This window comes from Dermacentor silvarum, chromosome 6 (assembly GCF_013339745.2).
Source record: "Dermacentor silvarum isolate Dsil-2018 chromosome 6, BIME_Dsil_1.4, whole genome shotgun sequence".
NCBI classification, from domain to species: Eukaryota; Metazoa; Arthropoda; class Arachnida; order Ixodida; family Ixodidae; genus Dermacentor; species Dermacentor silvarum.
In genome coordinates this window covers 3,247,517-3,270,130 of record NC_051159.1, presented here as the reverse complement: position 1 = coordinate 3,270,130, position 22,614 = coordinate 3,247,517, and the positions used below count along the sequence as shown (strand labels likewise).

The following is a 22,614-nucleotide window of genomic DNA, read 5'->3' as shown; positions in this document are numbered from 1 at the left end:
CGCTCGCTAGCTTAATGAGACTAGGGCCACTATAGGGCACTCAACAACCCCGTAAGCGTAAGAAGCGGCTCCGCGGTAAACGAAATAGCGCATCCCTACTATAGTAAGGTTCTAGTACACTGTATCCCTACTACTTTCTTCACAATGTTTTGCGCGATCAACTTCCAACCGGATTGGATTGGGTTGGATTCTTTTTGCCAATGTGGCCTGACAAAGCGCTGGATGCGCATAGAAACGGGACACAAGTGCAATTTCCGCGAGATTTTCCTGCCAACCGTACAACCGGGAGCAATAGTCCAAATCCGGGAGACTTGGCAGGCATGCTTCCTCCATGGCTAGACTGCAGTGCATCGCGCGCTATCTTGACAGACCGGCAGCATGCTGGCCTACAGTTCGAGTGCACTGGAGAGAGCGCAGAATTCGCCTTTGGCAGATGAAAAAGAGCACCCGCGTAGCGCATGCGCTTTGGCAATAGCTGATCGCCGCGCTGTTGCGTTCTATGTTCAGCGCGGAACTATGCCGGGCGCAACTTTTAGGCGATCCTTGCGTCGCCGCGGCGTAATGAGTCCGGTGCCTGGCACGATGGAAACGTCGGTCTATATCAGCGCCTTTACACCGACAGTTATCGCCTACTGTTTCTGCACATTTCTGTCCTTTTTTAACAGCGAAGCTGGAGCTACTTGGTCGGGATCTTTCGTGGACTCGTTCTGTGCGCACCCAAAAACAGTGCCGTAACCTAGCGGCCGCGGCCACTCAGACAGACCTCGAACGGCGCTGGAAAAGGCTTTGTGATTAAGTTTTCGCGTAACATATTTTTCTCGTATATTCGAATTGCAGTCCGAAGCTATCATGTCTACAGCTTGTGCGTAAGTCGTACTTTATTATTTGCTTGACGCAATTTGAAAAATTCCATTATTTCAATAAGGCACTTGCGCTTGGCGGAGGGCCTAGAAGAATGAGGATGTATGCTAGCTACACTTCCGCACACGTGCGCGTGACGTACGTCGCTTGTGGTGGTGGTGGTGCTTAATTGCGTGACGTCGGCAACAGCTTCGCTGTACATCCACCAGCACAGGGTGGAATGCAGGCGGATTTTTGTTTGCCTGTTTCATGCTTGTGTAATAACCATAAATACAGCCTAAAGGTATGTTCAGACTGCGGTTGTAACGGTAGCAAAGCGTGCATCTGTCATAACGACCGTATCGCGCGTTACAAGCGTTAAGATCGTTAACAATGCTGGTCGTTCACATTGTTAGTTGTATACGTTACGCATCTTACGACCGGCCAATCAAAACGTGAGCTGGCCAGTTGCGTCTCAGTGGATTTCAACATGGCGCTGTAAACAGACTACGCACACAACTCGAACTACGCACACAAGCTACTACGCACACACGCAGCCATGTCCGTTGGGCCGTTGCTCTAACTGGGGATGCCGGTAGTCGCGTCACCGGAAATTTAAAACCGAAACTGCGGCGCTTACTGGCCACGCCATAACTGTCGTATCTGTATGAAACGTAAAAGTAGCGGGCCTTCCAACAATTACGCTCGCGTTCGTGACGACTGTTGCGTTCATATGTACGATTGTAGTCTGAACAATTTAGTTTCGCATTTTGCGTTTGCGCTTCCGTTTCTTGCGAAATATCTGCACATTACGTAAGTAGTCTGAACGTACCTTAAGACGAGACGGACAGGAGTAGATACACAGCGAGTCTCGGCTTCTTTTCACTTTACCTATAGTCACTAACCTCCAAAAAGCCGACCTTGCTGTTCAATAGTGCAATAGATTGATTTTTTTATTATGTAGTCTAAACAAAACAAAACGTTTCAAGGCATAAAACATGTTTATAATTTACTCTTTCAAAGCCGAAACATATGCAACTGCATAAGCCACGTGTTCAACCTTAACATATTTTTTCATGCTGAAACAAAAGCTTGCATTGGGAAAATAGGCTTGGTTTTGTTGCATGGAGTGATTTGGTATGCTGAATAAGTTCTGCCGAAATAAAAAGAAATCAAGACTTCTTTTCTGGCATCACTGTAACCAAGAAGCCCGATTTTACAGCGAAGCTGTATGTGGCTTGCCGATTCGCCCGTCTGTCGCCTGTACGCCGGAAACTATCATCATCAGCAATGGCTCGAGCGTCGTCGTCTTCCGCAGCTGGCTCGTTGGCGCCCCTCAGCTCAACCGCGCGAATGCGCTCGTGCCTACTGCTCCCGCGTTCGTCGTCGTCTTCCACAGCTGGCTCCTGTGCCACTATTCATTCCAGCGTACAATTTTACTTCTGTCATCGTAATGGGGAGGCCGCGTTTATGAGGTTATGAGTCACTGCAGTATGAGCCATTCATTGTCTTACGTGGCGGACAAATTTAATTTTGAAGCAATTTAATTTTGAAGAATCGCAAGCGGCAATGGACGGGCGAATGCTCCTAACTACGCCGCCGAGCGTGGTTAGCACGCTCGGCGTGCTAACTCGAGACATCGAACACAAGCGACAACGGCGGACTGCGGGCATACCATACCGTCAGTGACGTCGTTCTCTCCATCGCAGCCGAACGTGTGCGTAACCTCATTAACACGTAACCAATAATTTAGAAATACTTTAATGAACCGTCGGGATTATCCAAGTGATAAACACCGGGGCCGCACGTACGTTTCAGCTTCGCTGGTTGACCATCTGTACGGAGTGCTTGGGCGGTTCTTATTTAGTGCACCCTTTTCAAACCAACAAAGCCAATAAGAGCATTGCGCGCGCGCGCGCGCGCACACACACACACACACACACACACAACGAGGAACAGAGAAAAAGAGTACATCAACAATTTATCTTTTTATTTATTACATCATGCGTTACATCAAGGAGTTACATCATGAAATACTGCTCGTCACCACCTCATTAATTTTCAGAAGAGGAGGAAGAGTGCAGCACAACAGAAATGTGTGTACAAAGCCTCCTTCAGTAATTCTACTGAAGATCAAGACATTAGCAGCAGTGAAAACCCGATCACAGTGTTGTGCTATTAAAATGCATGCTAGGAATCTGCAAAGTACTGAGATTCAACTCGATGACACAGGTCAACCAGGTTGCTGAATCCGCTGACAATCTGGCCCAGCCGACCGTCAACAAGATCAGTCGTCATCAGGCAAAACAGGTGACCAAAGGTCAAAGCATCCAATTCAGTTGGCCTGCAAAGATCACAGTCAAGACAACATTGCATGGTCACCATTGCAACATTTAACATTGCAAGACCAGATTGCAATGTTTGCAGCAGCATGCTAAAATAAATAAATCAGTCAAATCGAATGCAGTGAACTGCGGAACAATGAGTACAGAATTCGAACCATTTCCGTATCACCAAAAAAAAAGGGCAAGTTTGCACTCGGTCGTGCAAAGCTTAGGCACAGCGAAACTGTTGATCCTCAAATCTTACTGGCTGCTACTTACTGCTAGGTATTAACTTGGTTGCTGCTAGGTCTTAAATTGGTTTAACTTAACTACACATGTAGGGAAGGTATTCTCGAGCGATCATTTTCGGAGGTACCTTCCCTTTCGCGACATTTCACGTGACTAGCGCTGGACGCGTCGGCGCCTACGAGCGACAGCGTTCCTGGCATGCCACAAACGCAGGCAGGCTAACCAAGGTTGACACAGTGCCAAGAACGCTGTTGCTTGCCGACACCGAACTCATTGGAGGCTAGCCGCTCGATGTCAATCTGCCAGCTTCGCTGTGTGTTGAGCTTTGCGCGGCCTAGTGCAAGCTTCGCCTTCTCTCTCTCCTGGCTCAGCGCGCCGCGGAGAGAAGAGAGGCGGGGGTCGGAATGGGAGGGAGCTGGCGAGGAGACCGTGTGCACATGCGCTGCGCCGCCCTCCTGGTTGCCATGGCTACGGCGCCACAGTTTCTAGATATGAAATACGAACCACACATTACGGTTGGCCTAAACAGCTTCGCTGTTAAAAAAAATTCCGAGGACACCTAAGCACTTAAGAGTTGTGAATGCGAAAGCATTAATGTGCAATTAAATGCCACTGAGCAGTGCTTCGAGTTATGAACTACTCGCGGGCATGCAAGCACACTGGCGCGGTTTGATTTGGCCTTATCAAGGCAGAGTTAGAACGCAGGCGAGAGCTTGTGCTGCCAAGAAATACGCGAATACAGGCTTCCGAGAGTGAGAGCAAGGGTGACGTGGCGTCGCGACGATGCCCTGGTATGCTAGCGGGGCAGCAGGTGTTCCCTTTTGTCCGCTATGCTCCGTCGAGGCCGTGTTCGTTACGTGGCGTCGCAGCCAATGGCATTTTAGGTGCCATTTCGCAGCTACAGACTACAGTCGCCAGTTTTTTTGCTCAGTAGACCATTTGACACTTTCGCATCAAAGGTAGGTGTGTCCAAATGTTTATATTTCCAAACAGAACTAAATGACTACAAGTCACAGTCGACTTCCAATAATACGACTTTGACAAGATCGTCGGAAATGATACGGCAGGTCGAATTAAAACGGGCAGAAAAAAAAAAATGTGTGAACACACTAGTGCTTAGGTGCAAGTATTAACCAAATTTTTAATGTGCCCGCAAGTCTAACACACACCTACTATGAGTCCAATGTAGAGCCCAACTGCACTGTTCGATAAACAAGTACACGTGTACTTGTTTATCTTTCTTCGGTGACAGCTTTTCACTGGCTAATATTAAACGTTATCACTCGGTACAGGACGCACCTGCATGTATAGAAAATTTCTCGAATGTTATCGATAGTTCTATCCGTTGTCTGTGGTCACCTAACCTTGCGTAATATGGCGCGACGCGAATTGCGTAGTACTTTCTGGAAGGCATGCGGGCACCAGCGATTACGCAGGACCCCCCTCCGACGAGTCATGTAAAAAAGCCAACGCGCTTGACCCGCTGATCAGATTTTTGACGATAGCCGACTATGTTCGCCGCTATCGTTGTGCTTCGAATTTCACTTGCATTTAAGGGCACAAGTTGGTCTAATAAAGAGTTTCGTCATTCACAGTTTTGCGACTGTTCCTGACCGTCACTACAGCGTGATACTGGAGGGATGCTACACCAATTGGCTTGCACTTCAACACTTTAGAAAACCAACAATGGTAAAATCTTAACATGCATCCGAACTTTTAAAGAGAAAAATGTAGCATATGCCTCCGATTCTGGCAATCAGGAAAGATGAAACCTTCAGAGTTTGCCCTCACAGAACATAAATTCATTTAAATTTAATGAGCATCTTCGTGACTCTTGGTTAGCTATTTATCAGTGGGCCACGACATGCAGTCCTTTGGGCGGTTCAGTATTTCATATACGACTTCGTCACTATCAGTGTACTGAAATGTTCTTGGTCTGACCAAGAAGGAACAAACAAAAACTTGATGTCCTATCTTTATTTCACATTATCTCCCCAAGGCTCATTCACATACTCTCTTAAAAAAGTTTGCACGCTTAGGGTCTTATCTTGTCCCACAACGAGAATCGTCATCTATCTTGCCTGCATTTCCTTTAACGCTGTGCGTCCGATACTTTCAGGTTACGAACGGCATGCGCGTTATCAGCGTGACGTAGCATTCTCTACAGGAAAGTAGCGAGCGCAGAGTTTTCAAGAAAGGAAACACAATCAAGGCAGACTACGATTATCGTTGTGGGGCAAGGTAAGCCTCAAACAGTGCAAACTTTTTAAGCATCAGTAGCTTTTTAAACCACACACAAAAAGAATTAGGCATAGAAACTTAAAGGGACACTAAATGCAAATATTAAGTCAAGATAAAGCGATAGATTCGCACTCGAGAATCTCTAAGGCATCAATATTATCGTGAACAGCGCCTTATATATAGTAATCGAGAAATTGAGGTAAATGCAGGGCACCATTAGACTGCCCGGGAAATTCAAGAACTTTCCCGATGACGAAGGCCATTCCTCATTTAAATTCTGTCACTATTACTCAACCACCCGTTGTAAAAACATCATTGTATTGTATAATAAGAGGAAAGAAAATGCTACTTGTCCAGTTTTATTTCATTTTTAGAAAAAGAAGCATTGACATTACGCTTGACAACGACGCAGGTGGCCGAAAGGTTTCATTTTCGCTCGTATCTGCGCCGCCCGCGCTTTCACATTTCGGTAGTTTCATTATCACAAAAAATCAAATTATGAAGTTTTACGTGCCAAAACCACAGTCTTATGACGCACACCATAGTGGGGGATTCCAGAATCATTTGGACCACCTGTGGTTCTTTAATGTACACCTAAATCTAAGTACACGGGTGCTTTCCCATTTCGCCCCCATCTAAATGCAGCCGACGTGGCCGGGATTCGAATGCGCGACTGCGTGCTTAGCAGCCCAACACCAGATACTGCTGCTATCTACAAATAGCTACGAGCAGACGACGGCAGCCAGGAGAGTGACTTCCGGTCACGGTGCTTTCGAATGAAACCTCGGACAGTCCCCGACAGCTGGATCTAGTGAATGTCACGTGTCCTTCTGTCAGGGCTAGTCAGAACAGAAGCCACGGATGATTTGTAGACTGTCTGGGACTGCACAATCGAAGAAGCCCATTTTAACACATGAGCATGATGAATAGAGGATGTACTTTATTTTCTTTTTTTACCCTGTTTTTCTTTTTTTTTTGTTCTTGTTTTTATCAACAGCTCCAACAAAAAACATGACACAGTGAAATCTGCCTCTTGCAAATAATCCAACTTCATTTTATATTCCCTCCGTCCTAAAGAGTAGGCAGGCATTGTGTCTCTCTCGGTGGCAATTGCCAAGCTGCTCCATCCCTATTTTCCTCTCTTTCTATTGTCTGTGTGTTTTCATATAGAACAATCGAATAATAAAATCTGTGTTCGGCTAGAATCTTCACAATAACCGAGAACTCGACCATGCTTCATTTAGGCTCAAGGGATAATAGCTCAAACTGAACCAGGGCAGGCCTAGACTTTCTGGGCTCTGGCTGGGGACAGGCCAGGATTGAAATCACTGGCTCGGGCTCGGGCAGGCCCGAGCCTAGAAAAACGGCTTGTGCAGTGCTCTAGCTGGTACCTTCAGTTGAGATCGAATTAACAGATGTCTACTGCGTTTGAGAGGAACTGGCTTCAAATATCAAATTGAATACCATTTCCCCATGTTACGAAAAAAGGAATCATACAAACATTGTTCATGCAAGCCATACAAACATGGTAAAGTACCAACAAGGAATTAAAATATTTCCAATTGAGGTAATTGCATCACAAACAGCTATGGAGGAAACATCATGCATTAGATGACAAGTATCAGCCAATAATAATCGACTAATACACATGCTAGGTAGGAAATCGGTGCCGCTGTTAGCAACAAATAGTAGCCAACTTTAGAGTAATGGTTACAGGAACGGCTAAGTATTCCAGTTAAGTTAGATTAACAACGGACATTTAATGACCTCACTGAAGGCCCTAAGAATCATTTATCTTGTATATTCAGTCAGAAATTAATATATTCAAAAACTTCCAGTTCTGAATTTTTGAACTGAATACGAGTGAAATAACATAAGCTATTTAATTCGTTCTAAATTTTTATATTTGCACATTCCTAACGAAAGAGAAGGACCAACAAACAATCCTTTTTTGTTACTTCGTAAAGGATGTTGAAATGTCATGAGAGAACACCAAATGTCAACTAGGACCTTCCAGTAATGGCATATACATGAGACGTACTCTAATGAGTGCATGCATAAGTTGCTACAGATGAGGTGCACTTCAAGGCATCCAGAGCACGCCCAACTACCTATTTTGAATGAACAGGCATAGTACACAAGGCGAGGGTTTTGTTCATAGGTCAAGAAGCTAAAAAAATAATGTGCAGCATCACCAGCACCATTGCCCTTCATTTCATAACATCCCTACATTTACAAGACCAACTGGGTAAACCATTGTAAACAAATGGTAAACCAATGTATTGGCTGAACAGATCTCCCACTTAATTGGCCAATTTTTTGAGAAGTCAACATTAATCATGGGAAGATAAAATAGACAAAAACTGGTAGCTGTGACTTTTCCAGGCCTGCAATATGATACATACCGGGTGCGCGAGGTATTTGAGAACACAATGTTGGCTTCAGGCAGAGAAGAATATCTCCAGCAAAAATAGACATATTTTCACCAAACTTTGCGAAATACTTCTCTTACTGTTTATTTCCACAATTACTCAATGAATCTGCCATCCACAGCAATAACTGATTAAATTCAGCTTCGGAAACGGCCGCATGCACGGATCAGGTGGTCGTTAGAGATGTTGGCCATTGCGTCAGCAATGGCGGCCTTCAGCGAGTCTTTTGCATTATGTGGCCGTTTGTTGGCCTCTTTCTCACGACACCCCAGACAGTAGTCAAGCGTATTTGAATCTGGAGAACTAGGAGGCCACAAGTTGGGAGTGACGTGGTCGTAGAAGTTGTCAACCAGCCACTCCTGGGTGACGCAGTGGGTGTGGGCAGGAGCCTAATCTTGCAGAAAGACATAAGGTCTTCCTTTTAAAACAGTCTCTATCCAGGGCTTTACAACGGTGGCAAGCACCTCCACGTACACAGTAGCATTAACGCAGAGTCCTCCGGCAAAAAAGTGTAGCGGCATGACGTCACCTTCATTGCTGACGACGGCTAACACCATCACAGACGACAAATTTTGTGTGCATCACTGTAGGCACCTCATCAGCGCTTGCGCAAAGCCACCAGTTGTTACGGCGGTTAACTTTTTGGTCTTTTCATCTGAAAAAAAAAAACAGGGCATTCCAGGCTCCTCAGGTCTCTTCAGCTTGCTTAGCAGGCGCTTGGACCGGAGCAGACAATTGTCCCGAGCTTTATCGGACATGAATTGCCCCCTCCTCATGACAAAGGAATGGTACCTCAAGTCCTCGTGCACAGCGAGCCCGACAGTCGACTCTGCGACTTGGAGCTCCTTTAATATGGCCCGCATTGACTTCCCTGGGTCATCACTCATGATGACTTGCAGCCACCGGAGAAAATAGGGGGTTCTGACGATGTCTGACCGCTGACTGCGCTTTTTCCTTTCCGTCACACATGCCACGTCACCGCCAGAACACATCAGTTCTGTCCGCACCTTGTAAACGAAAGACTTCGCTACTTTCAGAAAGGTGGCAATTTCCAAGTCACAGTGGTGTGCGGCCAGGGCGACGAGGACTGCATGGCATTTCATTTCCTGCGTCAACCTGTACGCTTCCATCTTTGAACAAACTGCGTAGTATGAATGATAAGGGGTCAACCAACAAGAAGCCGCATGCCTAGATAGATATGATGAGCCTGCTGGTGTCTATGGCAATAAGAAATAGTGTTCTCAAATACCTCGTGCACCCGGTATTCCACTAGTTGGTATTTCATCATTGGAAAACCAACCAAAGTGCTGAGAGGAAGAGACACAAAGAAAGAGGACACGTACAAGTGCTAACTCTCAATTTTTTACTGCACAACAGAAAAATATATATACAGACACATTGCTTATGTCAACATGAACTAAAACCAGACAACAAAGCCATGTGTCTAACAGTGATAAATGTAGTTGTACTCTTTATCATGAAGTGACAAGCACAAGTATGGTTGGCTTAATCACAGAGCAACATTCTTGGTAATACGACATTCCTCTGAGTTTTCTCGTGTGGTCTAGTCAGGGTGGCTGGTCAGGGCGCACAACACGGCTGTACTTTCGAACAAAGGATGACACTGGCCTTAATTGGCAATGTGATGCAAGATGAGAGAATGGCACACTATTTAAAGAATTTCAATGTTTCATTGACTTACCGGCCTGTTTGTCCAATGTATAATGTAAAGCTGAATGCTATAAAAGACTCCCAAAATGTATGTGACAAAGTTCTTAACATGCTTCAGGTGGTATATCCCTCTACCTACTGAAGTGCCCTGTGCACTTCTGTGGAAAATGGAACACATGCACCTGAGTTTGTGAGTTCTACATAAGATGTCGCGTGGACTTAAATATGTGGGCTAGCGGTGGGCTGTATCTGCACCACACCAACCCACAAACTCAGCTTGTGAAACTGTGATTTGAAAACTTTGCAGCTGACTTGGCAAAAATGACAGGCCTGAGTACCATGAAAGGGAACTGGTCGCTTAACAAGGAGCCCAACAATGCCTACCTTTATATTAGCAGGATGTGCAGCAATGCATAGATACCGTCACATGAACACAGTGTGGCTATTTGTTGTATAACCTTTCCCAAAACTCCCAAAACTTATGATGTTCACAATTTTAAAAATGCTCTGCAATTACTACAGCACGTGCTAAAAATTACTTACTTGTCACCAAAGAAGTAATTGCTCTGGCCCAGGCGTTCAGACAGCGCAGCACAACATGACTGCACTTCTTCAAACACCTTGACATGGAGAAGTAAAACAGTAACACACACACCTTACAACAATGTTACAAAGAGAGATCCAATGAATTGCGTATGAGGCAGAAAACAAGATAGGAAAGGCCATCCTCGACCTTCCTTGGGCCCACCAATTTCGGAAATGTAAAAACATAAGTTGTTCAGAGAAAGAGCTCACAAATTTTATGACAAGTGTCAGACAATCTGCTAACAGTGAATGGGGGAATGTGAAGGTGTACTATACAGTCGTAAGAAGATTAAGGCCCAAGACAGCACAGGCCACCCTGATGATCTCTGGTCCCCTGATTTTATGAAATCAAATTAAAGAAAAATTGGGGAAACCCGTCCCTACTGGTATGCAATAACGGGTTTAAAGCCAATGAAAAAGAAAAAAAAAATGAAAGGTATGAAAGATTACCAAAGCGCACATTTTTGAATTAAAATCCAAATGGAAAAATAATATGTGGTCCACAGAAGAAGAGAGTAAATGTGGCTCGTTGAGGCCAGCCTGAACCACCCGTCGGGCTTGGTGAAAAAAAAACACACTCCATGGATAGCATACACTGCTGTGAACATCTCAGCCAATTTTTGCAGCCGTGCGTAGAAAGCGTGGAGCTCACAAGCGGAGCGCGAAGTCGCCTTTTCTCTCAAAACACTTTCTTTTCAACAGAAGCCTGCTCCTCATTTTTTTCAGGACAATTTATTTCGTGACACATAGCAGATTCTTACACGCAGCTGCTATTGTCTAATAGCAGACATCAATCAAGAACAATGTTTGGATTAGTGCGCTTCTTCCTACTGTTACGGTGTATGCCGACACAGTTTAATAAACAGGCTGAAGTAAGCAAAAATCTGTTTTCGAATTTCAATAATAATTACGTACTTCTACAAGAAGCCAACCAACGTCTGCCTACACTAGGTCGTGGCTGCCCGCGTAGGAATTAAACTTTGGCCACCGTGCTTATCGGTGTCGTAGATGTCGGGTATCGCTAATTTTGACTAGTTTTGAACACTGAACTAGCCTCGAACCACGCGAAACTTAAGGTCAGACCACACGTACGCTTGCCAGCATGCGTTTACTCCTGGCCGTTCCTGGTTAGACGCCTCGCCAGACTTCGCTTCGTATTGAGCTGTTGATAGCACTTCAAAATGTGGAAGTTAGATGTGGCTACTATCCGTCAGTCAAGATGGTGCAGGACAAAGCTGGTCCGCACCACGCAGCACAGCCCCCCCAGGAGCATATATGCACAAGCGCACACTCAAGTCCTGTCAAGCACAAAGCAAATGCTGCAGCTGCACGTAGCTGCGGTCTATGTAGCGCGCATATACTGTGGGCCCGCGGCTTCCACGGGGTGCCGCGACGAGTCCGCTGGCTGAGCGTACTACGGATCACCGAAGACAACACCGTTTGGTGTATAGTAGGCACCAAATTTTGGAAATAGTGGCGTCTACGTGAGCATCCAAAATCAAATTTGAACTGCGCGCCACACGGTAGGCGGAGTGTTGTGGGCACACGCCACTCCACCTTTGCCTTTGACCTTTCATTGCCAATAACTCCACTTCTGCTGAACGCATTGAAGTACCTTTTGTCGCAAAGCATTTCTAAAATAGTATAACTGAACTTAAATGAATTTCTCGACTTCGGTAAAAGGCGGTTCAGGGCTCCTTTAAGGACCCCTGTGTCAACACCATCCTTTCTGTCCAGAGAAGAAGAGAGTAAATGTGGCTCAAAGCCAATGCTGAAACGTAGGTGTCCTCCTGCTTTCCAACCACATCTTAGCTGAATTAAAGAAAGAAGCCACAGGCCTGTCTTGCCATGCCATGGCAGAGAATCCAGTAGAGACAACATTTGATACTACCTATCAGTTCCTTACTATTCACAGGTGTACTTGTTTATCTTTTTCCAATTTTGCTGGCTAACAAATGTTCAACGTTATTGCTCGGTGCAAGACGCGAACATTCTCAATTCTTGTAGCCGAATCTATCGGTTGTCTGTTTGTCGCTGAAGCTTTTTTAATCAGGTTGCATGTGTGACACGAATAGTGTTGCACATTCTAGAAGTTGCGCGAGCACCAGTAATTACTAGGGGACTTTATCGGGGACCAGTGCGGGCCGCTGTGTCCTCACCTATATATCTTCCACCGTGACCAGACGCTACCACCACGCAATGCCATAGAGGCTCTGCAGTTACTACGCTGTTATGAGGAGATCACGGTTCAGTGGTGCTTCATTTACCCGTTGCCGATTGCTGATAACAGAGCGCGGTGATGTTTTAACTTTCGAGCACCGAATTTTTTTAACCTGACACAAGATAGATAACATAATTTTATGGCTCTTGTGTGGCTGATGTGCAGTTTTAATGCCGAGACCACAATGTCTGAGACCTTTGCAGAATGGCGGCATGCTGCAGTAGTTTCCGAAGTTTACGCTTCTGGCCAACTAGAACGCTTCACTCTCGTGTGCACAATACAGTCGTGTCTTCGCTGGTAGTAAAATATATCACAAGCTCTTGAATAAAAAAATGGCGGCTGCGCTTGCAGTTTCGAAATGTACCCTGCCGCGTTTCGTTCTTTAGATGGACGCTTCGAACGCAAGTTTGCAGCTAGGCACAGGAATGCACCGGGAACAAAAATGACACTGAAAATCTGTTTTTCAGATCAACCTGCTGCCAAATTGCATCTGCTGATGCCAGGTTCAATGCAGTTATTTTTTTTTTGCGTTTTAAGGGCAAATCTATGTATAACTAACTACGGATATAACGACCACGTTTCGTGAACTATCGAGTTCATTATAAACGGGTTCCCCTTTAATACAGTCAAACAAAATTGGGCTTTAGCCTGTGCAGGAACAGCAATCCTCGACCTTCTGCCCTGCGCAAACACTCATAGCAGCCACACGTGCATCACCTGGCTTGCCACCCTTTTGGCAATAGACTTTAGAAAAGCCAGCGCCACTTATGGCAACAAGGGAGTCATGGGAACTTTGAAGGCAAGTTTCAGTTTCGGCACCAAATGATTGAGCGTGGCGATCCAATACAATCTATCTGGCAATCCAAACTGGCCAGCCAGCGCTTGAAATGCGTCAATGCTGGAAATTGTATTTTTTCCCCATCTGTTTTATGGCTGTTGGATGGGCCGTCACTTATCTGTTTGGCATAAGGGGCAAAGAAATGTGTCAGCATAACATTAAATAAAAGCTGCCACTCTATGTAGTCACGTTTCGTTCATACAAGCGTCAGCAAAAGCAATCGACAGCCTTCGATCGAGAACGGTGACATACTAATGTTGGTTGTCTCACAGCACAGACAAACTCATTGTCTGTGCTGGGCCTGACATCCGCTGAACGAGATCCACACCGACTCAAACTCGATGTGGATGACTGGCAAGGGCTGACCATCATGCATTTCAACTTTGGAAGCGCATTTTGACTCACTTTGAGCATGAATAAACATCACAAGCACAGCTGCTGTGACAATCACATTGTTGGTGCCATGTTTTCGCTCAGTGACTGATCGCACAAAGACCGGCCAAACAATGGCCGGCAGAATGGTTTTGTTGGCCTCGTTAGCAGAAAAGCCTGTCACACTACGACAAGTCGCTGTCGTTGATCGCGTGAGCATCGTTGTCGTCCTAGTGTTACAAAATGTCTCTCAACAACAAAGGGTCCACTGACCAGTCAGCTGATTGTTGGCATCAGCACCATGCTGCCGTTTTGTCAGCATTATGTCAGCCTAGTGTGACCAACATTCGTCTTGGAACTCGCTTCCAAACAACAAAAAGCAACCATACGAGTGGGCACTGGATCACTGATAACGTAGCCTACAGGCACAGAACTAAGACGCTCTGTGATATCTGCTGTCTGCAAAACTTATGGCCTCTTGCGGTCACTTGTGCATGTCAGTGATTTGCAAAAGGACCCTCAATGACTTCATGTTCTGCCATGCTAAACCTATACAGCAAAAGCTCGTTAATTTGAACCGTAAGGGGAAGCCGCCTCAGTTCGAATTAACAAAAGTTCTTACTAAAGAAAGTGAAGAACAACAGTACACTGCGATTGGGAAGCAGTAGGGCATGTCAGCAATTTTTTTTTTTAATTCGGTGATTGCGGTCTGCCTTTTTTCCTTGAAGGCAACAGCCAGCACTTCTTGCTTTAACGAGCAAATATGGCGGAAGGGCTCCTCTTCACCTTCTTCAAAACTGAAGAAGAGACGGGTGGCATTCTATCCGTCCATGACTTCTGCAGCAGAGGGCTGCACTGGTGCTTCGTCCTCCTCCTCCGCGTCACTGGCAGCGACAGGTTCTGAGCTTCTTACCTGAGAAATTGTCATCTGTGAGCGTGCCACACACCACTGCACTTGTGTCCACATCGACGCAGTCCGCAAAGCAGACGTCTTCCAAAGCATCCGCCATGGGGGCGGTGATGCCATGTTCGAGCGCAGGTGGCTCGTTAGCTTGCACAGCTTGCGTGCCAAAGCCGCAGTGGCGATAGCAATTTGCTATCGTAACCGCTGTCACCTGTTCCCAAGCACGCACAAGCACGTGTAGCGCACTTAGGAGTGTCACTAAGTAGTTGTTGCATAAAGTAACTTGCTCCAACATCTGGCACCGATAAAATGATTAAAAATTTTCGATGATACCTTGGTCGATGGGCTGCAGCGCTGCTGTTGTGTTTGCTGAAAGGAAGGCCAGCTCAATGGCCTTCATCTCAACCTCGACCTTATGAGCCGAACAGTTGTCTACAAGAAGCAGGACTTTGCGACCACAGCGTTCAAACTTTTTGATGATCTTCACTAGCCACTGTGCAAACAATTCCCCCATCATCCTTTCTGTTGGCGGCGTAGCCCACTGGGAGGGACCAGATGTTCCTGAAGCAACGAGGACTTCTTGGTTTGCCAATCACAAACAACGGCAACTTATCAGTCCCGGTCAAGTTCACTGCAACCATCACAGTTATTCTTTCTTTACTTCTTTTCCCTCCCGTGCACTTGTCAGCATTATAAGTGATGATTTTGGTGGGCAGCTATTTAAAAAATAAGGCAGTTTCGAGCGCATTAAATATGTCCTGCGGAGAATACTTATACATGTAGCCTTGAAGCACCTCAGAGCACCAGTGCAACCACCCATCTGAAGCAGCCAAGTCATCATAGCCCAGCTGCAGGGCAAAGTACGCTGCCTTCGCTCAGTGGTATGTCCTGTGCACGCATTACCTTAATCCACATGAGAAGGGTTTTCTGAAAGTCGGGATACTTGGCGGGCCACAACCTCTTTCTTTCGCTGGCAACTTGTGCCTCTAAGGCGTCTTCAATAGCCCTCTTATTTTTTATGTTAGTGGATAGCGTGGTTTTCGATATTGCATGCTCCTTCGCGATTTCTGGCTTAGACAACAGTCCGGCATCCACTTCCCTCAGGATGTTACTTTTCTCTTCTAGTGTTCTGGCGAGGTATTTGCCGAGGGCACAAGCCATCTTCAAGTCACAGCTACGCCACCGAAGTCCACTGCAGCAAGCGTTAGCCAAGGCCTAACAATTACCACAACCACAAAGAATCGCGACAGAAGGTGCTTCCGACGCTGAAAACTGAAGCGTACAAGGCACGCCTGAGACGGAGACTGCAGAGACACAGGTGCCAAACATACACTGGCAAAGGCTCCTATTCGTTGGTTCTCAAGTGTGGGTGAAGCTACAATGCACCTGATTCGCTGTGTTGTTGCGTTGATCGTGCCATCTGTCGCTCAACAGCAACAAGCTACACAATATTTGCAAAGTATGGTATAATTTTTTAACTGCGCTAACACACACTAACAAGGACGAGGCAGACAAGACGTGCGCAGACTCGCAACTGAATGTTTGATGGGTGAAAATGACATATATACAGATAAAAATGAACACATCTGATTGGCAATCCAACCATGGATACGTTGACGTCACACAGTAGCATCTAAAAGCGCCATCTCGCAATCAGCTAGTGATACCAAAAGTTCGCTTACACACCGACGTGTAGTTTTTATCTGCCTCAAACAGTTCCCTAGTACTACGGTCCCTATGACGGTACAAAATTCTAGTTTGTTTAAGAAGTGGGAGGCAAGTTTCCTTGTTTAGTTTTTTTACAGTCATTACAATGCTTAGCCACGTGGGAATAACCATCTGAAGTGCTGTTTGTTTTATGTTCTTTCAGCCGAACGTTAATACACCTAGCCGTCTGGCCGATGTATACACACCCACAAGAAAAAGGAAATTCATACACAACTGCGCAGGCACAGGGGACAATGGTTGACCCTTGCTTATGCTCAATCTTGCAGACAAAAGGGCTGTGGTTAGATGCCCTGTCAATTACATTCATTACTCTAGCACATAAACGCGACATTTTCTGAGGGGCTGAGAATACGACGCTGACCCCATAGCGCTGCGCTACATTCTTCAAATTGTGTGCAACTTTGTGCTGGTACGGAATCACAGCAAACGCTCTTTTTTCTTTATTAGTGCGGGGTGAGTGCAGACCACTACTTTTAACTTTCCTTACTAGTTTCTCACATGTTGCTCCAATTACAAATTTTGGGTATCCAGCATTCGTCAGGTCCCTTGGAAACTGATACTTTCCATTACTACGTGGGGGCATGACTTCTGTAGTGCTGCATCTATGCACGACAAGGCAATTCCACTCTTTACAATCTTCGAAAGCCTGGAGGAAAAATTGAGGGGGGACTTATGGGACCTTGGTCGATAAAACCAACATGTATGGAATAACTCAAAACGCAGACGTATGTCCAGAAATTGCAATTCATTTTCGTGGGGAAGTTCTGTAGTGAAATTGAGGCCTAGTCCCGACCTACAAAAAACTTCCTTTACTTGGAGACAGTTCTTCAAGCCTACTTCCATCTACAAAAATCAGGTAATCGTCGACATAACGAAAGACACGGGAAGCCATACTACAGACTGTTGTATTAACAGCCCTATCCACTTTAGCCAGGAAGATGTTGCTGAGGGTAGGGGCCACCCTAGAGCCTATGCAAACCCCCGATTTCTGGATGTATTGCTGCCCTCGCCAGCATACATATGTGGACGACAAATACATGCCCAGTAATTCCAAAAAAGCCTCAAGGGAAACGCCACACTGCATGACAAAGCAATGTTCATCATTAAACTCCGTAATGCACTCTTTTACTGCTACCATAAGTTCGCCCTGCGGTATTGCATAAAACAAATCCTCAACATCTAGGCTGAAAGCTTTGCACCCGCCTGGGTTTTCTTTCTCTAGGTAGCGTACCAAAGCAGTAGAATTAGGCACCAAATACGGATCCGCTATCTCTAAATTGGCGAGGTGCTCTTGAAGGAACCCTGCCACAATGTACTGCCATGTACCCTTTTCCGAAACGATGGAACGTAACGGCAAGCCAAGCTTATGGGTTTTCACAGAAAAAAACAGCCAACAACTAGCCCGACTAAACAAGGAAACTTGCCTCCCACTTCTTAAACAAACTAGAATTTTGTACCGTCATAGGGACTGTAGTACTAGGGAACTGTTTGAGGCAGATAAAAACTACACGTCGGTGTGTAAGCGAACTTTTGGTATCACTAGCTGATTGCGAGATGGCGCTTTTAGATGCTACTGTGTGACGTCAACGTATCCATGGTTGGATTGCCAATCAGATGTGTTCATTTTTCTCTGTATATATGTCATTTCCACCCATTAAACATTCAGTTGCGAGTCTGCGCACGTCTTGTCTGCCTCGTCCTTGTCAGTGTGTGTTAGCGCAGTTAAAAAATTATACCATGCATGTCAACCAACTTGCCCGACTTGGAGCTCTACTTCAGAATATTTGTAAAGCCTCCAAGATCAGCGTTTAAAGAGCCAAATCTTGGAGGTCACGTATGACTGAGAGGAGGCAGCCGCCACTGCCCTCTGGCCTCTGCGCCAATTTGGTTTTACCTGATTTTACCTTCTCTCTCCATTCCCAGTCAACACCCTATCCAGTGACTAGCCAAGCGGCCAGCGCGGTGGCGTGGAGTTCGAATTATCCATGGCAAAACCTACTTTCATTCGAATTAACGGACTTTTTTATACACAGAATTGTATGATGCTTGGCTAGACGAAATAGAATTATCCATAAACGCGAATTATTGATTTTCGAATTAACGAGCTTTCACTTTACGACTCAAGACAAGAGAATAGACTCTCGACGCCAAGCATCCTATGCGTACAACTGAAGAGAAGCAGACGATGGAGCACAATCTCTCGAGATTCCTATGATACGTCTCGATGACCATCTGATTTCGCGCACTGTTATATAAAATCATCTATTGTGAAGTTCCTCCTCGCAGATCAACATGACAATTATGACACTCAAAATTGACAGAATGGCATGTCGTCAATTTCTCTGCTGGTAAAGAATTTAACTGCCTTATCGAAAACAATAAAGCACAATTTCTTTCACCACTACAAAAACTGTCAATATTTCCCAGATTTTTCCAAAACTACCTTACTCCCTGGTTATTCCCTGGACTACTCAGTTGGCAGACACGTTGTACAAGTCCCAAACTAAAAACGTTACTGAGTGAAATTGTGTTACATTTAATATTGGTCATTGTAAATTGCCAGGCACATTGTCCTTGCTTCTGTTCATAGCTGAGACGCAACGGCAAGGTTGCACCTTTTTGCATTTGTTAAAACGAAAAAACTAACGGCCAAAGACAACAATGTAAGGGCAGCAAACCAAAGTGTCCTCACAAAATTTTTGCAGTGAAGTGAAAAGATAAAGCAAGGCCATACATTAAGTTATACACACCTCTTCCAACGACTTTTCGCTCCACTCAGAAACAGAGAGCTTGGCCAGAATTTGTCGTCTCTTTCGGAACGGCAGAATGTGGTTGAGGGGCCACGGGTACACCGAACCATACCGTGGTTTTGTCACCTGTTTGTATGCAAAAACAAAAATCGACCGCAAGAGATTAAACGCGAATCTGCAATAAAATTTCGGACCATGTAAAAAGCCTGCCGTATTTATTCAAATATAAGTGAACACTTTTTTTTTTTTAATGTTCCCCAAACTGAGCTATATATTTGTGACCAATCAATCTCAACCTATATTCATGAACAAAGCTACCAAAAGTACCAAGCTAATGATGTCCCTCAGTCCCACCCGCCACAGCAAGAAATGCTGCATATCAAACACACTCTACGGCACTGAGGACAACACCGTTTGGGGCGCTAAGAATGCCTGCGACGCATCCGACAAGAATGCAGTTTGTGGCATCGACTAGAGAGATTTAGTAGCCCAGCTTTCAGTAAATAAAGGTGTGGCATGTTAAAAGATTTTCGTTTTTTACAGCGAAGCTGTATGTGGCTAGCCATTCGTCCGTCTGTCGCCTGTAGGCCGAAAACTATCATCATCAGCAATGGCTCGAGCGTCATCTTCCACAGCTGGCTCCATTGCCGCTCGTCATTCCAGCATAGAATTTCCCTTCTCTTCTGTCGTCGTAATGGGGAGGCCACGTTTATGGGGGGTGAGCCATTGCTTAAGGGGATAAGAGCTATTCATTGTCTTACGTGATGGGCAGATTTAATTTTGAAGCAATTGAATTATAAAGAATCGCAAGCAGCAATGTGACAACGGCCTAGTGCGGACATACCACGAGTGACGTCGTACTCTCCGTCGCGGCCAAACATGTGTGTAACCTCATTAAGAAACACAAAAACGTAACCAATAATTGAGAAAGACTTTAATGAACCGTCGGGATTAACCCAGTGATAAACACCGGGGCCGCACGTTTCAGCTTCGCTGGTTAACCATCCGAGTGCCTGGGCGGTGATTGCTAATAAAGTGTGGGTCAACCTATATTAGAATTAGATACTTCTTTATTTTGGCATCGACCTGTATTCGTGTTTGACCTATTTTCAAGTAAATACAATGTTTAAGGTAGTGTAGATGGAGTGGAGCTTCCATGCACAATTCAATGTTTGAAATATGAATGGAAGCGTCATGAAAAGCTTGGAAAAACAGCTGTTTTTGATACCAAAACTGAAAAAAAAAAAAAAAAAGATGCCGTCATCACCGCTCGCCGAAAGTGATGCGTGACATAGAATGCATGGTTCCTTGGCATGACCTCCGAGATAAGGTGGTGCCTGCGGCTGCCAACGGCGCAATGATAGATCTCAGATTTCATGCCGAGACTCATGTCACAGCGACAAGCACCAGGTGCACGTGCAGCCTGCTTACGGGCTGTTAAAGGATGTGAACAAGGAAACTATGCAATTACCAGCCCAGCAGCTTCGCCAAGATTGCTTTAGAGCTATATATATTGACATGTGTGCTTGTTTAACTTTCTCCGGTTACTGCTCTTCACCGGCTAACAAAATCTAATGAGCAGGTCAAGCGCGTTGGTATGAGTCATCAAAGGTTCCAGAGTAATTTCAGGTGCCGGCGAGTTTTCTAGCAAGTACAACACTGTACTACACTGGAAACCACGTGGGCACCAGCGATTACACTAGAACCTTCAACGAGTGATGTACAAAAGCCGATGCGCTTGATCCGATGATCAGATTTCGACGATCGCCTACTGTGTTTGCCGCTTTCGCTGTGCTTTGAGTGTAACTTGCTTTTGTAGGCACAAGTTTGCCCAATAACAAGTTAGTTTCGTCATTCACAGTTTTGCTGCTGTATTATTCACCGTCACTACTATGTGACAATATATATTACTCATTTGTAACAAATTTAACCAGAGTGAAATTTCACTGCAGTTGGCTTTTAAAAAAACGATTAGGTTTCGTCACCTGTTTATATGCTAAAACACACATCAATTAAAGGAGATACAAATTCATTCAAGGCTTGGAGTAAGTCTACTAAACTATACAAAGAGCAGCATACACCGCAAAAACAATATACGAAAGATTACATAGGCAAAACTGGACAATTTTTTTTAACGTACAGATGGCTGCCTGTGTGCTCCAATAGCATAAGCTGTGTGACATGATATGGGACATTGCTTTGATTTAATAGGGCGACATGAAATGCATCCTGCCATGTCTTACCATGAATAATGAAGCTGGCGGTGATGCAAAGGCACATGAAACCATGTGCAGCGCTTACCACACGATCATACAAGTAGTACATTAAGACTTCATATTGTGGCACCCAGACGAAGTTCTAACACGCCTCTCTGCTGCTGACCTTCAGCTGAATACGAAAAGTGCCACTTCGAAAGCAAACGATTAAAGTACCAGACCACCTTTTCAACAATGACAGCATTCGACCTGACCCCGATGAGCTTATTATAGTTCTCTGCTTCCCCAGGCTTCAAAGTACCAAAGAGTTGCGTAGCTTCCTTGGCCTAGCTTCATACTTCGGGCACTATGTACGTAACTTTGCCACCATAGAAGCTTCACTCCATCAACTCCTTCCTTCTGCGAGTTCCCTACATATGACCGGACAAATGCCAAACTGCTTTTGACACCCTCAAGTGTGCCCTCATGCCTGGCCAGCTGCTTTGTCATTTCGACTACACCGTACCGACTCATCTAATTACTGATGCCAGCAGCCATACTGATGCCAGATGCCAGCGCTGTTGTTCTGAGACGTCAGACATGTTCTGAAGAACGGTTAGTCGCATACGCAAGTCGCATGCTTACAGCTGCAAAGAAAAACTACAATCACTGAGCAAGCGTGCCTCAACATTGTTTGGTCTATCCAAACATTTCGACCTTATTTGCACGGCCACCACTTTACAGCCGTTATCACCATGCCTTGTACTGGTTAAAGAGGCTGTAGAATTTATCGGGACTTCTTGGATGTCGAACACTTCATCTACAAGAATATGACTTCGATGTGACCTACAAGTCTGGAAAGAAACATCAGGATGCCAATGCTCTCCCTTGCTGTCCACTGTCTTCAAACGCTGCTTGCTCACCACCTTGAATGAGCAAGCCTGAGGGCACATCTTCCGCTGTTCCTTCGCTTCTAGCTCTTGACCGAATTCCCAACACTCCACTCTTAACCATTTGCGGCCCGTTGTCGGGCAGCGCCCAACAACGGGCCCTGCCCTTGTTGCGTTGTCGGGACATGGCCGTAGAGGTCCGCTGTCGGGCACCGCCCGACAAGGGTGTTCGGGGGTTAAATTTCGCGGATTCTCTCACTGCGAATCGTGCGCATTCTTTGTATACATGACGCGCCATCTCTTGAGGGATAAATAAACTTTGTTTGTTAAAGTTTACTTCTTTTTGCACTAGGGTGCAGCACAATGTTCAGCAC

The 22,614-nt window shown here is 45.4% G+C and overlaps 1 protein-coding gene across 2 annotated transcripts in view; it reads right to left on the bottom strand.

The window, feature by feature from the left end:
- Positions 1–2,811: 2,811 nt before the first annotated feature.
- Positions 2,812–22,614, bottom strand: part of LOC119455259 (metaxin-2) — a 32,988-nt gene continuing 13,185 nt past the window's right edge. The window contains exons 7-9 of one of the 2 annotated variants that reach the window (XM_037716659.2): positions 19,156–19,281; positions 10,301–10,377; positions 2,812–3,184 (exon numbers count right to left, since the gene is read on the bottom strand). In XM_037716659.2, the coding sequence (XP_037572587.1) occupies positions 3,031–3,184; positions 10,301–10,377; positions 19,156–19,281 (357 nt within the window). In that variant the 3' untranslated portion in view covers positions 2,812–3,030. Of the gene's footprint in view, positions 3,185–8,502; positions 8,742–10,300; positions 10,378–19,155; positions 19,282–22,614 lie in introns of those variants that run through there. The other variant, XM_049668665.1, reaches the window with a different exon arrangement.